The sequence below is a fragment of the Mobula birostris genome, chromosome 1 (genome assembly GCF_030028105.1).
Source record: "Mobula birostris isolate sMobBir1 chromosome 1, sMobBir1.hap1, whole genome shotgun sequence".
In the NCBI taxonomy this organism is placed as follows: Eukaryota; Metazoa; Chordata; class Chondrichthyes; order Myliobatiformes; family Myliobatidae; genus Mobula; species Mobula birostris.
Genome location: NC_092370.1, coordinates 237,662,860 through 237,687,827, shown reverse-complemented (window position 1 = coordinate 237,687,827; position 24,968 = coordinate 237,662,860). Strand labels below are relative to the sequence as shown.

The 24,968-nt window shown below is 42.1% G+C and overlaps 1 protein-coding gene across 5 annotated transcripts in view; it reads right to left on the bottom strand.

Moving 5' to 3' along the window:
- The window catches only part of dlst (dihydrolipoamide S-succinyltransferase), a 64,430-nt gene extending 47,144 nt beyond the window's left edge, over positions 1-17,286 (bottom strand). For 2 of the 5 annotated variants that reach the window (XM_072273988.1, XM_072273997.1), the window contains exon 1: positions 905-1,568. In XM_072273988.1, coding sequence (XP_072130089.1) covers positions 905-1,121 — 217 coding nt within the window. In that variant the 5' untranslated portion in view covers positions 1,122-1,568. Of the gene's footprint in view, positions 1-904; positions 1,569-2,629; positions 2,664-17,179 lie in introns of those variants that run through there. The other 3 variants (XM_072274007.1, XM_072274025.1, XM_072274016.1) reach the window with 3 other exon arrangements.
- Positions 17,287-24,968: the final 7,682 nt, after the last annotated feature.

The window sequence follows — 24,968 nt, the reverse complement described above, 5'->3', positions numbered from 1 at the left end:
TTACAGAAAGATGAGTGCAACCTGCGAATAAGAGTAGAAAATAATGGAGACCAGTGCTACTAGAATATTATCAAACTTTAAGCGTAAACAGCACTGAAAAAGGCCAATATATATGCTCCTGTTTATGCTCTGAAAAGTTCCCCATCATGCTATTTGATTTCCCTTTGGGTAGGGTACATGACAAAACTTGACTGTCATTTTTTTGGTTACTCTCACACTCTCGTCATAAGGCATTCATGCATTTTACGTCAGTTTATTCCCATACAGTAGCATATTTGGTTTTCTAATTTTTGAACAATTAATTTTTCATCTGACTTAATGAAGTTGAACTCTCTCCACACAAATGAAAATCCTTCAATAAATTCTTTATGTGAAGATGCATCACTTTGATGGCTGCAGCTCAAACTGTGATATTTTCCAGAATGCAATGTGTAGTAGCCAGGCTTTTATTCACTGTCATTCCCAATACAAAGAGAGAGAGAGTCACCTGTGCCACATGCTCAGATTACACCTTACTCAAGCTTGGTATCTTTTTTAATACCAAAAGCTGGAGCAATCTTCACCCAATTGTTAAGATAGAATACAAGTATATTCAGTTATTTGACAGAAACATTACACAACTCATTATTACACTAATTCTGAAACTAAGAAGAAATTGTTATGGGTTATCAGAATATCTCAATCATTACAACATAGAAGTTAAAATTTCGAACCAGTTACATCAAAGAGGAATAAAGAGTTAAGAAAAATATCAAAACCTACAATGCAAGTCATCATCTGAAAATTCAGTAAGAAATATTCAATACAATAGCTTAACTTATGAAGCCATATCCACTTTCCGCTGTCTTATTAAAAAGTAAGCATTTAACTTCCACTTATTTCCATTTAAATGCAACCAGCTCACCTTCTAACTTCCAGATCTTTATAACCTGCAAACATGGAGTCATACTTCCAAAGACTTTCCAAGAGTCATTGGATTCTCCTGCTACCTGGGGGGAGGAGAAGCTGGCAGTGCGATGCAACACACGCGGCCGCTCCAAATTGATATCGTATTTGTGAACTAGGGTGCCGTGCACAATTCTGATTTGATGGAGACAGCCATGAGAAGCACGGAGGAACATCTGGAGAAACTTCTGAAATGCCTGCTTTGCTGCTGTTACTACTGTGCGATCAAGAATCTCCGGAGGGGAAGGCCCCAAATCCTCGGCTTTGCTACTGCCGGGGCCAGGGTCGAAGCACTCGGCAGAGATGGTGCTCGGTGCTAGAGAGCTGGTCGGAGGCTCAAAGTTTTCGGACGGACTCGGAGTTGGACTGTGGTCGGGTGCTTCCAGGATGCTGCATCGGCAAGTTTGCGGCGCTGGAAGCTCATGGCAGGAAGTTTTCTTCCTTCAACCGTCTGCGTGAAATGATGGGACTTTCAAGAGACCTTGAGACTTTTTACTGTGCCCATGGTCTGTTCTTTTATCAAATTACAGTATCGCTTGCACTGTTGTAACTATATGTTATAACTATGTGGTTTTTGTCAGTTTTTGTAGTCTTGGTTTGTCTTGTGTTTCTGTGATATCATTCTGGAGGAACAAATTGTATCATTTCTTAATGCATTCATTACTAAATGACAATAAAAGAGGACTGCATGTCCTCATAATCTAACCTAATCTAATCTACCTTTCGTCCTTTTTGAAAATACTGTGAGACAGATGACTAGTTTTTCCTGACCGGCACAACCAACCACAGTGCTGGCATCAGCTAACACCTCAGATGAGTGCCACTACACTGATCATGAACATTCAACCAACATAAAAAGATGGAGGGAAAAACTGAGCCTTTGTTCTGACACAGGATCTTCAATCAGAAACACCATGTCTTTGTCAAGAGCTAGTTCGACTATATCTCTTCCCACCCTATCACTTGAAGAAAAAAATTCCCTCCTCTCAGTTCCTCTATCTCCCCCTCATCCATTCCCGCTTTCTACTCCTGATCCCGAGATGTCATTTTTTTCCTGCAGAAAATGGAGATTCCCCCCACCTCATCTAACTGCTATTGATTCAGCCTCACCTGCATGAAGGGTCTCAACACAAAACATCAAGCGTCCATTTCCCTCCATAGATGCAGCATGACCCGCTGAGTTGCTCCAGCATTTTGCTTTTAACTCTTTCTTTCTACAGATACTGACTGATCTGCAAACCATTTCTAGAAATTTCTGTTTTTAAACCAGGCCAATAGAACTGGTTGGTTCAAGCAACACACATCAAAGTTGCTGGTGAACACAGCAGGCCAGGCAGCATCTCTAGGAAGAGGTACAGTCAACGTTTCGGGCCGAGACCCTTCATTTCCAGCATCAGCAGAATTCCTTGTGTTTACATTTTTAAAAGAACTGGTTGGTTATTGTGCACCTTTGAGAAGAACAGCCATTTTACTCAACTACACTAAATCACAATTTTTTACTTTAGCAAACCTTTCTATATTGAGGTTTTTGTTTACTCTAATTAGTGGTACAAAATACAAGTTGGGACATTGACCAAGTAGGTGAGAAAATATCAAAACGTTATAAATGAAGAGTCAGCATAATTTAAGGAATGCCAGGTAACTGAACTATAGACACATTTATATGCAGGAATATAAAACTTACCAGAGACACCTCTTGGTCCTTGTGAACCATTACCCTGTGAAGAAAGATAAAGAGAAACAATACAGCTTATTCTCAATACAAAAATTAGTTCATCATAGCCATCTAAAAATCATTTTAGTCAAAGAGTAACACTGCCCAGAAACAGGCCCTTCAGCTCAACCCACCCATGCTAACCAACGTCCATCTGAAATAGTCCCATTCTGCACCCCTCCAAAGCCTCCACATCATTCCCGTAACATGGTGACCTGGACTACACACAGTACTCCAAATGTAACCTAACCAAAGTTTAATATAGCTGGATTCTCAAGTTATCCTATAAAGGAAGGTATGCCATTCACCATCTTTATCACCCTATCTACTTGTGATACCACTTTCCGACACAGCTATGGACTTGCTCCCCTCGTGATTCATGAGAGTTTGCATTCAATATCCATGATATCTTTTGTTTTTCACTCTACCGATGTCCTATTATTACAAAAGCACCTCACTTGCCAAAGGGTCTATATACAAAATATTCCTCTTCACCCTCTCCATTCCATCAGCAGGCTATTTTTTTGCTGTTTAACTGCAAGTCTAATTTCCCTTATGATAATACTGCAAATCGTGATGAGAAGGTTACCAGGAATTGTGGGTTTAAAGGCTGGTCTCCATTTACCATAGTAACAATCAACTCTTAACCTGCTGCTGAGGCTGAGATGTCTTAGAGTGCACCTATTGTTTCTTATCTCATAATAACCAGATGGCTACTGTAATGTTACTTCCAATTTATTAGCTCCCAAAGACCCTAAGTCTTAATAAAACAAGTTAACTTCTCAATTTATACTTGCTGCTTAGAGAGTGCCACATTGAGGTGTTGTACTTTATCTCATACCAGTTTGGTTATTCTGCGATCAATCAACAGCAGCAATTCAGTCCCTCAATTAAGACGATAGGACAAAGGAGCAGAAGTCAGCCATTCGGCCTATCGAGTCTGCTCTGCCATTTTATCACGAGCTGATCCATTCTCCCATTTAGTCCCACTCCACCACCTTCTCACCATAACCTTTGATGCCCTGGCTACTTAGATACCTATCAATCTCTGTCTTAAATACACCCAACAACTTGGCCTCCACTGCCTCCCGTGGCAACAAATTCCATAGATTCCCTCTGGCTAAAAAAATTTCTTTGTATCTCTGTTCTGAATGGGCGCCCTTCAATCCTTAAGTCATGCCCTCTCATACTGGACTCCCCCACCATGGGAAACAAATTTGCCACATCCACTCTGTCCATGCCTTTCAACATTCGAAATGTTTCTATGAGGTCTCTCCTCTTTCTTCTAAACTCCAAGGAATACAGTCCAAGAGCAGTCAAACATTCCTCATATGTTAACCCTCTCATTCCTGAAATCATTCTAGTGAATCTTCTCTGAACTCTCTCTAACGTCAGCACATCCTTTCTCAAATAAGGAGCCCAAAACTGCACACAGTACTCCAAGAGAGGTCTTACCAGTGCCTTATAGAGCCTCAACATCACGACCCTGCTCCTATACTCTATTCCTCTAGAAATGAATGCGAACATTGCATTCGCCTTCTTCACCACCAACTCAACCTGGAGGTTAACCTTAAGGGTATCCTGTACGAGGACTCCCAAGTCCTGTTGCATCTCAGAACTTTGAATTCTCTCCCCATTTAAATAATAGTCTGCCCATGTACTTCTTCTACCAAAGTGCATAACCATATACTTTTCAACATTCTATTTCATTTGCCACTTCTCTGCCCACTCTCCCAATCTATCCAAGTCTCTCTGCAGACTCTCTGTTTCCTCAGCACTACCAGCCTCTCCATCTATCTTTGTATCATCAGCAAACTTAGCCACAAAGCCATCTATTCCATAGCAAACTTAGCCACAAAGCCATCTATTCCATTAAGTCACAATCAATCTACTTGCTTGTATTTTCTTTACATTCTCAAAGCCTTTAACAGACTATTTACTATCCCTCATGGTTGGCAATCTTCAAATATCCCTTAAGGCCGTATACTCTGTCAATACTTCTCTTCTACAATAGCTTTTTAACCCTCTAATCACAGTACCCTGAATTATCTACATGCACGTTGAGACTGATAGCTTTTGGGGCATTAAGGAATCAGGAATATGGAAAGTAACACCAAAGTAAAAGAACAGCCATGGTGTTACAAACTTGTGGAGCAGAGTCAAACAGCTGAATGACCTCATGCTACTTCTATTTGTTCTTTAGGCTGACAGAAAAGTAATACAATTTCCTTAATATCTGCATCCAAACCTATGATTTATATTCATCAATCTTTCATAGTACTGCAAATAGTGAATTACTAGCAAGTTTAGACTTTATCTGTGTGATGGCATTGGGTTTGCTGACTGTGGCGGAACAAGCAGGTATGGCACCCTTAATCATACAAAAATTCATCGCCATGGCCAGAATTGAGGTACAAGGGGAGAATCCAAGCCAGGCTGAAACGCAGAGTGATGTGCCCCCACACAACATTTTGCTAGCAAATGGGCAGTTGCTGCAGAACAAAATTGAGGATCTGAGGGCAAGATTGCTGTATCAGAGATTACTGCTCTGTTCTATGTCTGAGCAAAACTTGGCTTTCTCCCAGCATGCTAGATACAGCAATCAAACCAGAAGGCTTCTCAATTCTCTGTATGGACTGAACTATTGATTCAGAAAAGACAAAAGGTGGAGGCGTGTGTTTCAGGATAAACTCTCAGTGATGCTCCATTGTGGTGGCTCTGACAAACTCGTGTTTTCCCCGTCCTTGAACACCTAACGGTCAAATGTCATCTGTTCTATTTACCTCAGGAGTTTTCCTCCATGATCCCAACCGCAGTTTACATACCACCAGCGGCCAACTATAATCAAGAGCTTGAGTTAATGCACAATGCCATCTCCAAACAAGGAACACTCCATCCCAATGCATTTCAAATCATAGTAAGGGATTTCAATCAGGCTTGTTTGAAGAAAACCCTGCCCAGTTACCATCAGCAACTAATCTGTTGCACCAGAGGTCCCAAAACACCAGACCACTGCTGTACGAAGATAAGGAATGCCTACTGTTCTATGTCCAAGCCACATTTTGGTAAATCAGATCACTTGGCTGTACTTCTCCTACCTGAATACAGGCAGCAGCAAAAGAGCAAAGCTCCAGAGATTTGGACAACAAAGAGGTGATCACAGGAGAGAGAGAAGCAGCTATTGGATTGCTTCAAGTCAGTGGACTAGACTGTGTTCAAGGACTAGTCTATGATCTGAATGAACACACCATGATTGTCATGGACTTTATTAAATCAGGAGCCCTGGATTAACCATGAGATCTGCAATCTGCTGAGAGCCAGATCAGAGGCGTTCAAGTCTGGTGACCAAGAAAGCTACAAGACGTCTAGGTATGATCTCCAGTCATCTCTCTGGTGAAATGGCAATTTCGAAATAAACTTGAATCAACGAAGGATGCTCAACAGTTGTGACATAGATGACAACAGGGCTTCGCTTCCAGATGAGCTCAATGCCTTCTATGCTCATTGTGACCCTCAAAACATGGAGGAACCATCACAAACTTGCACAGCTCCTGATGATCCTATGATATCAGTCTCTGAGGACAACATGCGAGCGCCCTTCAGGAAGGCAAACCCACAAAAAACAGACAACCCCAGACAGGGTACCTGGCTAAAGTGTTCACTGAGATCTTTAACCTCTCACTTCAGCAGTCTGAGATACCCACCTGTTTCAAGCAGGCTTCAATTATAAGAAGAACGTGGTGACCTGCCTCAAAGACTATCGTCAAGTAGCACTTACATCCACAGTGATGAAGTACTTTGAGAGGTTTGTGATGAAAAATATCATATCCTGCCTGAGAAACAATTTGAATCCACTGCGATTTGCCAACCACAGCAGATTCCATTTCACTGGCTCTTCACTCAACCCTGGAACATCTGGATAACAAAGATGCATATATCAGGATGTTCTTTATCAACTACAGCTCAGCATTCAATACCTGTACCATCATCCCCTCAAAGCTAACCAATAAGCTCTAAGACCTTGGGCTCAATACTTGCTTGTGCAACTGAATCCTTAAATTCCTCACTTGCAGACCCCAGTCAGTTCAAATTGGCAAAAAACATTGGCCACAAACTCTATCAGTACACATGCACAAGGCTCAACTTTCTTTACACTTATGACTGTGTAGTCAACCACAGCTCCAATGCCATATTCAAGCTTGATGAAGACACCATCACTGAATCAAAAGTGGTGATGAATCAGTATATAGGATAGAGAACAAAAGTCAAGCTGAGTGGTGCCACAACAACCTCTCAATGAATGTCAGCAAGACCAAGGAACTGAGTCTTGACTTTAGGAGAAGGAAACCAAAGATCCATGAGCCAGACCTCATCTGAGGATGAGAGCTGGAGAGGGTCAGTAACTTTACATTCCTTGGTGTTATTATTTCAGAGGACCTGTCCTGGGCCCGGCACACAGGTGCAATTACGAAAAAAAGCACAGTTGCATCTCTACTTCCCTCGGAGTTTGCGAAGATTTGACATGACATCTAAACTTTGACAAACTCGTATAGATATTTGGTTGAGAGTATATTGACTGACAGCATCACAGGCTGATATGGAAATATCAATGCCCTTGAACAGAAAATCCTACAAAATACAGTGGATAAGGCCCAGTCCATCACAGGTAAAGCCCTCCCCACCACCGAGAACATTTTATATGAAACACTGTGGCAGGAAAACAGTATCAATCATCAAGGACTCCAACACCCAGGACATGCTTTCTTCTCACTGCTGCCATCAGGAAGAATGTTCAGGAACAGTTATTCTCAACCATCAGGCTCTTGAACCAAAGGAGATAACTTCAAACAACTTCACTTGCCCCATCACTGAAATGTTCCCACAACCAACTTTCAAGGTCTCTTCATTTCATGTTCTCAATATTTATTGCTTATTTATTTATTATTCTTTCTTTTTGCATATCCACAGTTTGTCTTTTGCACACTGGCTGGACACCCAAGTTGGTGCAGTCTTTTAATAATACTATTACGGTGATTATTCCATTATGGATTTATTGAGTATGCCTGCAATAAAAAGAATCTCAGGCTTATATATGGTGACAAATGTATACGCTGATAATAAATCTACTTCGAACTCAAAGATCTTAAGCCCTATTAGATTTAAATAGCCATGAATACTCTCACAATGAAGCAGGGGTTCACAACCATTTTTTATGCCATGGGCCAATACCATTAAGCAAAGGATCCACAGACCCTGCACTAAAGGGGGATAATATTGAAGAGGAGAAGATGGCGGCGCGCAGCCTCTTCTGTGGTGATGTCTGTTATCTGTCAAGCAGGGGACCGTGCACAATCCTGATTTGATGGAGACAGACGTGAGAGCACGGAGGAACATCTGGAAAACTTCTGAAATGCCCGCTTCGCTGCCGCTGCTACTGTGTGGTAACTGGAATCTCTGGAGCAGAAGGCCCCAAGATCCTCGACTTTGAGTGTTTCAGCGGCCGGGGTGAGGTTGAAGGTGCTCGGCAGAGGATGGCGCTCGGGAGGCTGTATCGGACAGGCTGGTCGGAAGCTCGAAGTTTTCAGACGGATGGACTCAGTGTCGGCTGTGGTCGGCTGCATCCAAGGCATCGGCAAGTTGACGGTGCCTGGAGGTTCATGGCAGGGAGTTTCTCCCTTTGGCCGCCGCTATCAGGGACTCGGGAGTCAATCAACTCGGGGACTTTTGAGACTTTATTTACCATGCCCATGGTTTGTTCTTCATCAAATTATGGCATTGCTTTGCACTGCTGTAACTATATGTTATAATTATGTGGTTCTGTCAGTGTAAGTCTCTGGTTTGTCCTGTTTTCTGTGATATCACTCTGGAGTAACATTGTATCATTTCTTAATGCATGCATGCATTTCTAAATGACAATAAAAGAGGACTGAGTGTTCTCATAATCTAAATATTGTAACTCAAACAACAGGAATTCTGCAGATGCTGGAAATTCAAGCAACACACATCAAAGTTGCTGGTGAACGCAGCAGGCCAAGTAGCATCTGTAGGAAGAGGTGCAGTCGACGTTTCAGGCCGAGACCCTTCGTCAGGACTAACTGAAGGAAGAGTAAGGGATTTGAAAGTTGGAGGGGGAGGGGGAGATCCAAAATGATAGGAGAAGACAGGAGGGGGAGGGATAGAGCCAAGAGCTGGACAGGTGATAGGCAAAAGGGGGATACGAGAGGATCATGGGACAGGAGGTCCGGGAAGAAAGACAAGGGGGGGGGAACCCAGAGGATGGGCAAGAGGTATATTCAGAGGGACAGAGGGAGAAAAAGGAGAGTGAGAGAAAGAATGTGTGCATAAAAATAATTAACAGATGGGGTACGAGGGGGAGGTGGGGCCTTAGCGGAATTTAGAGAAGTCGATGTTCATGCCATCAGGTTGGAGGCTACCCAGACGGAATATAAGGTGTTGTTCCTCCAACCTGAGTGTGGCTTCATCTTTACAGTAGAGGAGGCCGTGGATAGACATGTCAGAATGGGAATGGGATGTGGAATTAAAATGTGTGGCCACTGGGAGATCCTGCTTTCTCTGGCGGACAGAGCGTAGATGTTCAGCAAAGCGGTCTCCCAGTCTGCGTTGGGTCTCGCCAATATATAAAAGGCCACATCGGGAGCACCAGACGCAGTATATCACCCCAGTCGACTCACAGGTGAAGTGTTGCCTCACCTGGAAGGACTGTTTGGGGCCCTGAATGGTGGTAAGGGAGGAAGTGTAAGGGCATGTGTAGCACTTGTTCCGCTTACACGGATAAGTGCCAGGAGGGAGATCAGTGGGGAGGGATGGGGTGGACGAATGGACAAGGGAGTCAAGTAGGGAGCAATCCCTGCGGAATGCAGAGAGAGGCGGGGAGGGAAAGATGTGCTTAGTGGTGGGATCCCGTTGGACGTGGCGGAAGTTACGGAGAATAATATGTTGGACCCGGAGGCTGGTGGGGTGGTAGGTGAGGACCAGGGGAACCCTATTCCTAGTGGGGTGGCGGGAGGATGGAGTGAAAGCAGATGTACGTGAAATGGGGGAGATGCGTTTAAGAGCAGAGTTGATAGTGGAGGAAGGGAAGCCCCTTTCTTTAAAAAAGGAAGATATCTCCCTCGTCCTAGAATGAAAAGCCTCATCCTGAAAGCAGATGCGGCGGAGACGGAGGAATTGCGAGAAGGGGATGGCGTTTTTGCAAGAGACAGGGTGAGAAGAGGAATAGTCCAGATAGCTGTGAGAGTCAGTAGGCTTTAGTAGACATCAGTGGATAAGCTGTCTCCAGAGACAGAGACAGAAAGATCTAGAAAGGGGAGGGAGGTGTCGGAAATAGACCAGGTAAACTTGAGGGCAGGGTGAAAGTTGGAGGCAAAGTTAATAAAGTCAACGAGTTCTGCATGCGTGCAGGAAGCAGCGCCAATGCAGTCGTCGATGTAGCGAAGGAAAAGTGCGGGACAGATACCAGAATAGGCACGGAACATAGATTGTTCCACAAACCCAACAAAAAGGCAGGCATAGCTAGGACCCATACGGGTGCCCATAGCTACACCTTTAGTTTGGAGGAAGTGGGAGGAGCCAAAGGAGAAATTATTAAGAGTAAGGACTAATTCCGCTAGACAGAGCAGAGTGGTGGTAGAGGGGAACTGATTAGGTCTGGAATCCAAAAAGAAGCGTAGAGCTTTGAGACCTTCCTGATGGGGGATGGAAGTATATAAGGACTGGACATCCATGGTGAAAATAAAGCGGTGGGGGCCAGGGAACTTAAAATCATCCAAAAGTTTAAGAGCATGAGAAGTGTCATGAACATAGGTCAGAAGGGATTGAACAAGGGGTGATAAAACAGTGTCGAGGTATGCAGAAATGAGTTTGGTGGGGCAGGAGCAAGCTGAGACAATAGGTCAGCCAGGACAGACAGGTTTGTGGATCTTGGGTAGGAGGTAGAAACAGGAAGTGCGGGGTGTGGGAACTATAAGGTTGGTAGCAGTAAATATTGTAACTACCCAGTCTTCAAAGACTAGTCTACTTCCCTGTTTCTTTTCTGCAGCAAGTCTTAGCTGCCAATACCCGCTATTTGAGTGGTGGGTTCCCTCTCCCTACCAATGAGAAGATATTTCCAGCTAACAAAGTAGGTTACATCACAGTTCATTTATTCACAGTGATGCACATTTGAATCCATACATTCTTGAAACACATTTAAAACTCTGAGGATTTCTATCTTAAATGTTTGTTTATTTCCCAATTATAAACAGTTTCTAAAACACAAAACACTTTTTAAACTCAAAGGATTTCCAAAACACAGGAACAATTCCTATAGACTAAAAGATTTTTGTTTTATCATCTGGGCTACTCAGTATTAAAATTCATTGAAAAACTAATATTTGTATAATTTATGATACTGTTAAATCATAATAGCTATTATTTCAATTATTCTTACTTTCTGTTTAGATCAAGAGCTTCCTAACTAATAAAGTTGAATTCAAACATAGTGGATGGTGTCACTGAAGGGAAAGCCATGTCCATGTAAATGCTTGGGGAATTTTACTCACTTTCATTTTAACCAAGCAAAATGAAAATTATGCAAAATTTTATGAACGAATTAAAATATTTAATTCAAAAGTTGTACTCTGCTTAACTTGACCAACATTGATAAATTCATCATCCTGAATTGAGAGAGGTACCTCCAGAATGTATTTCTTGCACCCTGCCCATGCAAGCTTGATATGAAGGTTACACACAAGATACTTCAGGATATGTCTGACAATCTAGAGTATTATTCACATCTGATCATTCTCAGGATAGGTAAGGAACACGGTAATATTCACAACTCATTTGAACTTTAGCTCATCACACACCATATGTCTATTTCCAAGCTTCAGGTATTGCTTCGTTCTATCCCTTGTGATACTCTGTTACTTCCAAACTACTCTCATGTCTTTCCACTGATAATACAAATTTCAAGCCAATCATCAACCCCACACATGCTAAACAATACTAACTAAACAATCTGTGTTTCAAACAAATACACAAGACTTAAAGACAACTTTTGTTTATCAGCAGTTTGTCATAATCCTTTCAGTTAATTATTCCATTAGAGCTGCGTATTTCAAACATTTTGTGTTTTTTTTTAGTTTCAGATTTTAGCATTTGAAGCTGTTTGTTTTATCTGGGGTACTCAGTATTAAAATTGTATTGAAAAATTGTAATATTTGAACATGCATAATTTACGATACTGCTGAAACATTTCAATTTCATACTTTCTGTTTGGATCAAGAGCTTCAAGGCTAATAAAGGTGAATTCAAACATAGTGGGTGCGTGTCATTGAAGGGAAAGAGTTATGTCTAAATGCTTTGGCAGTTTACTCACTTTCATTCAAACTAGAAAAAAAGCCAAATTTTATTTTATTTTAACTTTTTTATAAAATTCAAAATACATCATCCAATCCCATTTGTCTGAAATGGCTTTTGTATGCATCATTATCAAAATTGTGTAACTTGAAAACACTCCAATTCTAACCTCCTTAAAACTATCATTGTCAATATATAGTATTGAACAGATAAATTAACTAACAAAAAAAGGTAACATAAGTAATAACAGGAACAATATTCCTGGCAGAGTGCTTAGAGGATGTGCAGACCAGCGAGCAGATATTCTCACTGACATCTTCAACATCTCCCTGAGCAGCGCCATCCTTCCTACGTGCTTCAAGGCCGCCACCATCGTCCCCGTGCCAAAGAAGTCTTCACTGTCCTGCCTCAATGATTACCGTCCCGTTGCACTCACATCCATCATCATGAAGTGTTTCGAGAGGCTTGTCGTGAGACATATCAGGACCCTGTTGCCTCCCTCACTGGACCCCCTGCAGTTCGCGTACCGTCCCAACCGTTCAACAGAACATTGCCATCACCCTCCACCTGGCCAAAAAAGACACGTACATTTGAATGCTGTTCATTGACTTCAGTTCAGCATTCAACACAATCATTCCTCAGAAACTGATTGGAAAGCTGAGCCTACTGGGCCTGAACACCTCCCTCTGCAACTGGATCCTAGACTTCCTGACTGGGAGACCTCAGTCAGTCTGGATTGGAAGCAGCATCTCCAACATCATCACACTGAGCACCGGGGCCCCCCAGGGCTGTGTGCTCAGTCCACTGCTGTTCACTCTGCTGACCCACGACTGTGCTGCAACACACAGCTCGAACCACATCATCAAGTTCACCGATGACACGACCGTGGTGGGTCTCATCAGCAAGAATGATGAGTCAGCATACAGAGAGGAGGTGCAGAGCCAACAACCTGTCTCTGAATGTAAACAAAACAAAAGAGATGGTTGTTGACTTCAGGAGGACTCTCTGCTGAACATCGACGACTCCTCCGTAGAGATCCTTAAGAGCACCAAATTTCTTGGTGTTCACCTGGCGGAGAATCTCATCTGGTCCCTCAACACCAGCTCCATAGCAAAGAAAGCCCAGCAGCATCTCTACTTTCTGCGAAGGCTGAGAGAAGTCCATCTCCCTCCCCCCATCCTCACCACATTCTACAGAGGTTGTATTGAGAGCATCCTGAGCAGCTGCATCACTGCCTGGTTTGGAAATTGCACCATCTCGGATTACAAGACCCTACAGCGGACAGTGAGGGTCAGCTGAGAAGATCATCGGGGTCTCTCTTCCCACCATTACAGACAGTTAGACCACACGCTGCATCCATAAAGCAAACAGCATTATGAAGGATCCCACGCACCCCTCATACAAACTCTTCTCCCTCCTGCCATCTGGAAAAAGGCACTAAAGCATTCGAGCTCTCACAACCAGACTTTGTAACAGTTTCTTCCCCCAAGCTATCAGACTCCTCAGTACCCAGAGCCTGGCTTGACACCAACCTACTATACCCTCTTCTGTGCCTACTGTCTTGTTTATTATTATTATTTATTGTAGCGCCTGCAGTTTTGTGCACTTTATGCAGTCCTGGATAGGTCTGTAGTCTAGTGTAATTTTTGTGTTTTTTCTTACGTAGTTCAGTGTAGTTTTTGTATTGTTTCACGTAGAACCATGGTCCTGGAAAATGTTGTCTCATTTTTATTATGTTCTGTACCAGCAGTTATGGTTGAAATGACAATAAAAAGTGACTTCACTTGACTTGAGCAGGTCACTTACCCTTTAGAAATTGCCTTGGCATTCTATAACATAGTTCAGTGCTACATCCCTCTAGTCTAGTCCCTTACATCCTAAAACCACTCATCTCGCAACAAGCTTCCACAGACCTCAGGAATGCTTACGATCTACCATCTACTGGACAAAGGTTCTCAACTCAATTTCAAATGGCCGTCCACTAATTTTGTGTTTGTGGTTCTAGACATCCCAGCCACAGGCAAACATCACTTCTTCATTTAAACTGTGAAGCCCTGTAGAAACATTATTTCTTTATGAGAGGTTCTCTAATTCTTTTGAAATTCTATGATGTAAAGGTCCAATTGATGAATCGTTCCTCATGCAATCCTCCCATTTCAAGAATCAGTTTGATCAAATAGTACTACAATCCCTCCATTTCAAATGTACAATTTTCTTTTTAGACAGACTACGGATATAATTGTCCAAGAGAGGTATAATCAAGGCCCTTACATGTTTTAAGATTTCTTTACTCCTGAACACAAATTCTCCGAAAAGGCCAAAATGAGTCTTCTTTCCTAACAGCCTGGTATTCAGAATCAGGAAAAATTCTGAAAATCAATTTGTGACAATGAAGATTTGTGAAATAGACATGACCCCAGGTTGGAATGACACGAGCAGCCATAAAGGATGAGAGATAATATGCCCACGGTTACATCCTCTCATCTTCACTAAGATGCAGCAATAAAACAGAAAGCCTGCGTGTCTCACTGAGACCAAGATCTAAGGACAGCAACAGATAGTATGCCCAGCTGGCTGTTGTGAGATAAGAAATAATGGGTCCACTTCAAACTTCTCCACTGGCACGTGAGATCTCAGAAACACTGAGGAGTCATGGAGTTAGCCACTTCCGTGGGAGCTTATAAATGGAGGCTAAACCAAGACAGCGAGACAACTAGTGATGAGGCTTGACACCACCAGACCCACAGGAAGAATAAGGAGCAATTCCACAGTCTTCTGAACACCATCGATTCAAGCACCAATAACTAAGATGTTAGACACTGAATGTCAACCAAACATCCAGCTGCTATAAAACAGAGAGCCTAAATGCACTGGATTTAGACTGATCTGTCATGTGAAACGGTCTTATCAGAGAAGAACAGAAGGAATTTGATACAGATGTGCCCTGGAATCAGGATTTAATTCTTTACTGAACCTTGGAGCAATACGAGAATCCGAAGCCAAAAGACTAGGATCAACCTATGCAATGAGGGTCTCTGAGGTATGTAATTCAGAAAACAGTGGATACTGCAAGTTGGAACAAGGCTAATTACCTCATGTCTTGGCAGGTGGTACACTGTGTGTAAAGAAACAACTTCTACATTGACTTTAGAGTAAAGAAACTGACTAAACTGAAGGCTTTTTGGAAATTCTTCATTGTCCCTCTATTTAAGTACACAAATTTCGTGGATCAGTAGATTGCATAATTTTCCATAAGATCCCATCTGTCTTGTCCTTATCTGCTCAGCCAGAGTATCTGCATGTCTGTGCAGCACTTCAATATCCTCATCATAGCATACACCACCAACATGAATTAGAAAAACACCATCTTTTCATTTTTTTTTAACTTAAGAAAGGTATTACAGGTTATAACTCTTACATTTTTGCTATTCATGTATTCTCACATAAAAAAATTAAGAACTTCATAAACCTCTAGAATTCAATATGCAGCCATAAAGGTTTCCAATTACAAGTTAGTTTATCCCACAAAGGTGGTCTCTGCCAATGTCAATTGTCAAGTTCATGGACAAAGAGACAAACACAAGCAGAAGCCCCAGAAGCCATCATGTCATTCTCAATATTGTGCAGCACAAGAACAAAAATAAATTAATATAAACAATTCTACAATCGAGCAGAAATGAGGCCCTCCATTGGCTAGGGTAGACCATAGATACTGCATCCTAGCTGTCTACATGATATGCAAGCCAGTACACCAACCAGGACAGTACAATATGGAGAACAAGCTGCTGCCCATGCTGCAGCCTCCCCCTCTTCATGCAACTGACAAGTCCAAAGGTACAGCAGAAACCAGTGCAGTTTAGCACCAGTGATGTCACAGGAGTTACCAGTCAAGATAGGAATGTCTTAGGGACTCCAGCTCTGCAATCTCCCTCAAGATTTACTCTGAAGCCTTCTCCATAAGTGGGTAGCTTCAGGGCAGCAGAGGTTTGAGATCAGTTTTTTCTCCTCTTGGATGAGCTGCCAACTATGGCTGGTGAACCCTATCTACCCAAAGTAACTGGTTTTAAGGCGCCAGTAAGCTGCCTTTGCCCCTTCTCCCACCAGTAGAAAAATTTCCACCAGGTTTAGTAGTTAAGCTACACGTGAAGGCTAGGATCTGGACTTGGTTGTGAAAGACTATTTGAGACACGCACCTTTAGGAGCATTTAATAGGTAGTGGGAACTTATCCCCATTCCCTCCCCTGGCAACAACCTTAAGGAACCTCAGATATGAAGTAACACTGACAATTTAATGAATGGAAAAGAAAATTGGTTTTGGTTTAAGTTCACTACTTCAATGCAAATTATACAGGTAGAACCAGTACCGTTCACAAATGTTGGTTATGCGACCACTGATGACAATCTGAAGAGTATTGATACTGGCTGGGGTCAGACACTGCCCAGAAGAAGGCAATGGCAAACCACTTCTGTAGAAAAATTTGTCCAGAACAATCATGGTCACTAAAATCACCCACACGGGATATAATAATGACGATGATAATGATGAATATATAGCTTTATACAAGCAAAGTATTTCATTTTACCCTGATGTATATTATAATAATGTAAACCTGAATATAACGTCCAATGCTGCTTGGAGCTTACATGATATTTTCTGTGACCACTATGGTGTTCTGGTTTCCTTACACATGCCAAAGACAGTATGACAGCCTAATCTACTAATTTACGTAGGCACACGGAGGAATTGACAGGGAATATGAAAGACGAAAGATGACAATAAGTGAACGAAGGTATTGATTGCTTCGATGGCAAGGTTAGCCTTCCATATGTTGAAGTAAATCCCACCTTTGTTCTTCCCTTCAAGACTTTATTTGCGTCCTTTGAACCCAGGATCAAGGGGCGAAGAGCAAGTTAGGCTTGGAGGCTATAACGAGGGAGTCTTACAACATGGTGGAAGGGAAGACTACCGTGGATAACATCTCACCGGCGGGTGTGGAGCCGGTCGAAAGAGACACTCCCCGCTCTCAATGTCTGTCCTTGAACAAGGCTTCGGGCCTATCCCTCCGGCAATCAGGAGGCCCCCGTGAAGGTGAAAGCCCCCATCTTCTTACACCCGCCCCACATCCGTGTCGACGTTTTGCTGCCCTCCGACTCGCTCACCTGCAGGGCCGCGGCCAAGCGGCTGAGGCTCCGGGGCAGCCACCGCGAACGGGCGAACATGATGAGACTGCGGCGCGAGCGCACCCCGAGCGGAAGTCAGCTGGGGCACGCCACCAGCCCGGAAATGGGGGGGGAGTAGAAGGGCAGCAATCAGCTGCTCTCTTACTGCCTACACCAAGTCAAACTACAACACTAAGGGAGAGATATCATTATAAAGCATATCTGGAAATTTAAGTCGTCTCAGTAATTAATCTTAAAAAAAGGAAGAATTTACATTTCAATCTCTTTACGGTTGCCATAAATAAGGTTTTAATATTTCAAAATAAAGGGTATCTAAAAGTATATTGACTCATATAAGTGGAGAATTAGTTTGAAATTTCATTCTGGGCTCTACTTCTCCCTCTCATCTTAATGGTTTTTCCGGACCGGGCAATTAGTGTCTGTAACTGTCAATCAGCCGTTTTTCCTCTATTTCAATTGGTTGCCGGCGCAACGCCCCTTTCTATCCTTTTATGGTTCGAAGGGGAGTGACGTCTGGTGCAATCGATGCTGACAGGTGCTCAGATAGGTTTGGTGCTGAGTAACTGGGGTTCCTTCCCAGAGGAAAGTACAACGTGAATGTGAGTTATTATCTTCAGCCTATTTGCCACAATTAATATTAATCATTACTTCTTGTTTTTCTCTAGCAGAAAGAACAGTTCAAGATTTTTTAAAGCTTATATTTATTGAACCTTAGATTTTCATCATATGTTTCTCTAATCTGGCAAGTTTAAAGAAGCGTGAGAATTCGGCCTTTTTACATTCGATTGCTTTTTACTATCTATTTTTCTGCTAATAATTATGTTAATGATAAATTATTATTTATTATTTTAAAATAATTCATTTTACAAATGGATGATTTCAGCCAGTGAAATATTCGGTGATGATTTATATACAAGTCAATTAACGTTAACTTTATTTCCGCTTTGAACTTATTAAATTCTTTTAATTAGCTCGTGAGTAGAAGATTCTTTTCCCTTTGTTTTTTTTATCCAGTTCGTGTGAGTTGATCGTTCACAAATTATTCTTCGAACATATTCATCGTTCTGTTTTCAGAATATGTTTTCAAATATGTTTTTAGAACGAATCGTCTTTGTGCGATGGCATTCGATTCGATTCAAAGAAAATAAACTTGATTATCATTTGGTTGTCACTGACAGTGTTAATCGCTCTGGTCAGTACCGATCTCTGTTTGAAAATCTTGGTGGCAATGAGTTTATGAGGTAGTCCTTGTAATTTGGAATGTTGTAAGCAGGTCTGCGATGTTATTTGGAAGAAGGAAATATTCGATACCTGCAAAGTATCAATATCACGGTGACGGGTTGGTGCTCATGGGCACTCGTTAAAGAGGCATCTAAATTATTTTGGTGCCTCTTCTACCTGCTGCGGGTTTGGGGTTTCTGATGTAACGAACTGTTACTTCCTCTTCCCGAAGGATTCAAAATTTCTCTTGCGTTTTACAAGTAGCTGTGTGGTGGTTTCTAGAATAATTTGATTATATTTAAATTTGGATACCTCGACGGCACATTAAGACGTGTAGCATTTTCAGTTAAGGGTTTTGAAACGCGAAATGCCTCTCAGCGGGGTATATGTTGCAAACAAGGATGTACTATTACCTAAAAGTTTGGGAAATCATATATCGTTTTTTTCCACTTTTTGCATGATATAAGTCACTTGTACATAGCTATGCATATGCAGTTCTATTGTGTTATCTAATTTGATATGCAGGATAGATAGGCACAATATCCATTAATTGCAATCCCCTTTAATCTGCACTGCAGAATTCGGGTCTGAGTATGGGGTCAACTATTTATGTTCAATTATTTCTTCCAGTTTACTCCCGTTTTATAGAGATGATTGGAATGTTATCTTCATCAAATCATATAAAGCAGGGATAGTGGCTTGGCCGCTTTATATGACTAAGAGCGCGTTTGCCATTTTTACCAACCACCTCCCTTATCTTTCTCACGGACTTAATACTACACGGAGATTCCATGGTTTTCTGCTTATCTCGAGGCAAACTCGCCACTGCCTTCTCAAGAGCAAACGGAGATGGCATTTAACGGTGAGTGGTCACAGGTTATTTGAACCTGCATGCTACGGCGGAGCGTAGTCAAAGTTCAAAGTACAGTACACTTATTATCAGTGTATACCATATACAACCTTGAGATTCTCTTCTTACAGGCAGCCACAAAACAAACACAATCGAATCCACGTAAAAACACACACAACAAAGACCAACAAACCGGCAAAAAAAAACTGTCCGTTTTGCCCCCAACCAACTATCTGAACTCCAAGCGCTTCAAGCTGAGGTCAATGAACAACTACGACCGCACTTTCTAAGTGAAAGCCTTCAAAGTTCGAAGTAGTTCGCCCGCTCGGCCAACTATTCTTTGTGCAGGGATCACCCCTGGGCGAGGTAAATTGCTTAAACCAAGGTAGGGCTGGATTATCTGAGGACAATCGCGTTCTTCAGCAGGGAGGAAACGACTTAGTGTGTTTTCCAATTAGTTTACCAATTCATTTTGTTTTATTGGCATACATTCTGGAGCTGTAAACGACCACAACGCATTACCTTAAATAGACAGCAACACACAAAATGCTGGTGGAACTCAACAAGTCCGGCAGCATCTATGGAGGGGAATACACAGTCAACAACATCTCGGCATCTCGGCCTGAGCTCCTTCGGTATTTTGTGTGTGTTCCTCTGGATTTCCAGCGCCTGCAGAATCTCTTATGCTACGATTGATAATAGCTCCTCTTAAGTGGTTTCTCCTTATCCTGGTCTCACTGGGACACCCCTTGGTTATGGTCAAGAGAATTGTGTTGGTTTCAGCATTGAAATGAACAACATTGAGTTTCTTCACTGTACCAAGGTCGGAGTCTAAGTCGAATTTATCGCCACATGCACGGGTGTGATGAGAAGCAGGAGTGAGGCAGAAATGTGGAAGAGAGAGAGAGAGATAGAGAGATAGGGATAGGGATCGGGATAGAGAGGGGAAAAAATTGGTTTCTGAAGCAGATTAGGCAGCTGAATATTGAAGAAGTTCCAGAGTGGAAAATCAACTAAAGTTAGTATAACTGAAATATTTACTATCATTAACATTCAAAGAAATGAAATCAATTATGATTTGAGTCTTTGAGGTGTAAAGAGTAGATTGAAGATCAATTTGAGTGGAAAGGAGATGATTGGTCAAGTACTGACTATATTTAGGAGAACTGGATAATGTACATATTTCACTAGCGGATGATATGACATGGAGGCTAAATTCAAAGGCATTTTGATTTAACTCTTTATCACAAAAATACGTGGGTAAGTCCAATCAACATTTTTACCAGCAGCAACTGTGGAGAGAGAAAAAGAATTCAGGTTTTAGGTTGAAGACCTTTTCTGACAAAAGGTCTTTAACTTTAATTCTCTTTTTCTTTTCCACAGATGCTGTCTTACCTGGTTAGTGTTTACAGAGCTTGCTGATTTTTTTTAATATATATTTTGGGTTTCCAACATCTGCTTGGTGATACTGGGTGCATACGGCCTTGCAGGCCGGTTACTTGCCTATATTAACTCTCATCTGAATGAGAGTTGCTGAATCAGAAGTCACTGTCATTATCAATCGAATATTACAGTATGCGAAATAACTATGAAGCAGCAACACACACAAAAAAATGCTGGTGAACGCAGCAGGCCAGGCAGCATCTATAGGAAGAGGTACAGTCAACGCTTCGGGCTGAGACGAAGGGTCGACTGTACCTCTTCCTATAGATGCTGCCTGACCTGCTGCGTTCACCAGCACTTTTTGTGTGTGTTGCTTGAATTTCCAGCATCTGCAGATTTCCTTGTGTTTATGTGATGAAGCAGCAGGCTGTTTTATTCAGAATCAAAACCTTTTCAAATTTACTAAAACAGGGTAAGGTTGTACAATATGTCTTACTTCACTCTAGAGGGCCAGTGACCCAGGTTCATTTCCTGCCGCTGTCTGTAAGGAGTTTGTACATCCTCCCTGTGGCTGAGTGAGTTTCCTCCGAGTGCTCCAGTTTCCTCCCACATTGCAAAGACATATGAGTTAGTAAGTTAATTGGTCACACTGGTGTAATTGGGCAGTGCAGGCGCATTGGGCTTGTTACCATTGTCAAGGATGGTCACTTCTTGGCCAACAGGCAACTTTCCCTTTCATGGTTGTTTGCTAATCTTGCTTTCTAAACACAGCAGCTGCCACTTGTAAGATCACAAACCGATGGAAGTAGACTTCCAACTAACAGTTGTTTGGCTTCTGGTTGTAAAAGGGAGTCAGTCTTCAGTTCTTGAAATGTAAATGGAAAGCACTAATCACCTTGAGGTTAAAACAAGTATTGTCTAAAGACCAGCTTTGTAAACAAGCTTTGTGGATAGTAGGCATTCTGTCCAAAGTAAGGTTCTGCTCACTACACCTGCTTTATTACTGCTTAAGATGCAGTATAAGACAATGGGTTGTTCACTTAAGGTTGTTTCAAATAGACAAGCTGACTCCTAAGGTCTTTGTTTCAAGGAAGCTTGCAGAATTGATGAATAATATTATTCAACACATCAATAACTGTGATGTGTTTACAGTTGGAAGGTTTTATGTGCTCAAGAAAGTTATCTTCACAGCTCTACAGCATTAATGGTAGGTAGCTGAAGAACTGGCTCCAAAATGCTTTTAGACTGTTTGTGGTGAAAGGACATCTGAGGAAATACCATACGCATGTGAAGACACCCAAGTGGTAGAAGAAGGGTATAATTGTAGAGAACAGATCAGACTTATTAGGAGGGGTTGAAGAACATCAAGAAGAATGATAGTAAGACCAGATGAATAGAATCCATTCCTCGTCCACATCATGGTATGTCTTTTTACTTTATAAGAACCTTACCTGTGTTGTGGAAATCCTTTGAAATGCTTTGTGTTTTAAAAATGATTTGTAATTGGGAAGTAAGTGTTTAAGATGGAAATCATCTGAGTTTTAAACGTGTTTTAAGAACATGTGGATTCAAACGTGTATCATTGTAAATAAATGAACTGTGTTTTAAGCTACTTTGTTAGCTGGAAATGTCTTCTGTTTGGTAAGGAAGAGGGACCCTCCACTCAAGTAGTGGGTGTTGGCATAGAAACATAGAAATCTACAGCACATTACACACCCTTTGACCCACAATGTTGTGCCAACCATATAACCTACTCGAGAAACTGCCTAAAATTTCCCTACCCAATTTTTCTAAGCTCCGTGTACTTCAAATATGTTATTGTATCTGCCTCCACCACTGTCGCTGGCAGTGCATTCCACACACCCACCACTCTCTGTGTGAAAAACTTACCTCCAACATCTCCCTTGTACCTACTTCCAAATGCCTTAAAACTATGCCCTCTCGTGTTAGCCATTTCAGCCCTGGGGAAAAGCCTTTGCCTATCCACATGATCAATGCATCAAATGGCAGCTAAAACTCGCAGCGGAAAATAGCAGGGAAGTAAACTAGCCTTTGAAGTTTGGGTAGTTACAATATAATCTCCCTTTAGTGAGAGTACTCGTGGCTATTTATATCCAATAGGGCTTAACACCGTTGTATGAATTTAGAACCTTTGCAGTCAGCAAACCCAATACTATCATGCCACGATATATGTCTAAATAAATAATAAATGAATCTGTGGTGCTTTCAATCTGATTACCCCATTCCCCGATTAATTTTTCTGTGAACAAATCCCTTCAAGTGTCCATCAAAGCCAATGTAAAAGGTAAATTTATTATCAAGCTTCATATAGAATGTGTGGAACCATATTCTGCACTGAGGTTCATTTTCTTGCAAACACGAGGAAATCTGCAAACGCTGGAAATTCAAGCAGCACACACAAAATGCTGGTGGAATGCAACAGGCCAGGCAGCATCGATGGGAAGAAGTACTTCATCCTATAGATGCTGCCTGGCCTGTTGCGTTCCACCAGCGTTTTGTGTACCTTGCTTCATTTTCTCGCAGGTTCTTTCTCACTTCACCCCTGATTCTTCTGCATCCACCTACTCAAGGGTCAATTTTCAGTGGCCAATCAGTAGTCATGCATGACTCCAGGATGTCAGAGAAAATACGTGATTACCCATGTGTGCAGATGGTAGTGGGTTCAAGTCCAGGCACTGGATCTGTGCAGTACTAGCACGAACTGCAGGTGCAACCAAGCTGTCATATTGATCTGGGAATGCCCAGTTAATAATGATCCAGTTTACTGTTCTGGAAGGTAAACAGTAAAAACTGATTTCTCGATCTGGTAGCATCGGTGTAGGCAAAAGGTGTAAGAGGTGAATGTGTGGAGTTTGTTGCCATAGGCAGCTGCGGAGGAAAAGTCGGTGGGTACATTTAAGGCAAAGATTAATAGATTTTGATTAGTCAGGGGGCATGAAGGGATACGAGGGGGAAGGCAGGAGATTGGGGCTGAGAGTGAAAATAGATCAGTCATGGTGAAATGGCAGAGCAGATTCGATGGGCCAAATGGTCTCATTCTGCTCCTATATCTTCTGGTCTTACCTTAAGTCACTGCTGTGATTCAAGACTCTGCATCAGGATTGAGAAAGAAGAGAATTTATTTCCGGAATATTAGAGGTATGTAGAGGGTGGGATTGGGGCTGGTGGGTGATGTCGAAATGGGGTGGGGATGATGGGCAGATGGAAGTGGGAGGGAGAGCGGAGTACGGGAGGTGATTGAACATAAAATGTCACAGCACAGGGACAGGCCCACAATGTCTGCGCCAAACATGATAACAAATTAAACTGAACCTTTCCTGCCTGCACATGATTCATATCCCTCCATCTCCTGCTCGTACATGAGGCAATCTAAAGGCTTATTAAATGCCATTATTGTAGCTGTTGTAATGCTGGAGGAGCTCAGCAGGTCAGGCAGCATCTATGGAGAGGAATAAACAGTCGACGTTTTGAGCCGAAACCCTTCATCGGGACCGTATCTGCTTCAACCATCACCCTTGGCAGCTCGTTCCAGCAGGCACCCACCACTCCCCGATGTAAAAAAAACACTACCCTGCACATCTCCATTGAATGTTCCCCTTCTCATCTTAAATGCATGTCCTCTCGTATTTGACATTTCTACCCTGGGCTGGAAGGTGACAGGTAGACATAACTTCAGAGTGGTAGTGTTACTGGACCAGCATTTAGATCTCTAGATCTGGAGATCACCACCACAACGGTAACACCAAATAATTAAAATAAAACAGACTTAATGTCATAAAATCCCATTTGGTTCACTAAGACCTTTCGAGAAAGGAAATCTGCAATATTTTTCCAAGTTTGTCTTATGATTTAACTACTCTCTGAAATTTTCAAGCAAGCTGCTCAGCAGGCAGCAAATACAAGTGTCAGTAAATGCTTATTTCTTAAAACTATAAGACAGGAACAGAATTAGGCCTTTCAGCCCATCGAGTCTGCTCTGCCATTTGATCATGGCCGATTTATTCCACCCCCACAACAACCCCATTCTCTGCCTTCTCCCTGTAATCTTTCTATTCAAGAACCTATCGACCTCCACTTTAAATATAACCAATGACTTGGCTTTCACAGTCGTCTGTGGCAGTGAATTCCTCAGATTCACCATCATCTGGCTAAAGAAATTCCTCCTCATCTCTGTTCTAAAAGGACATTTTTCTATCTTGAGGCCGTGTTCTTCAATATTCAGTAGGTTTCAAAGTCTCCCCACCATTCTTCTAAACTCCAGCAACTGCAGGCCCAAACTTATCAAAAGCTCCT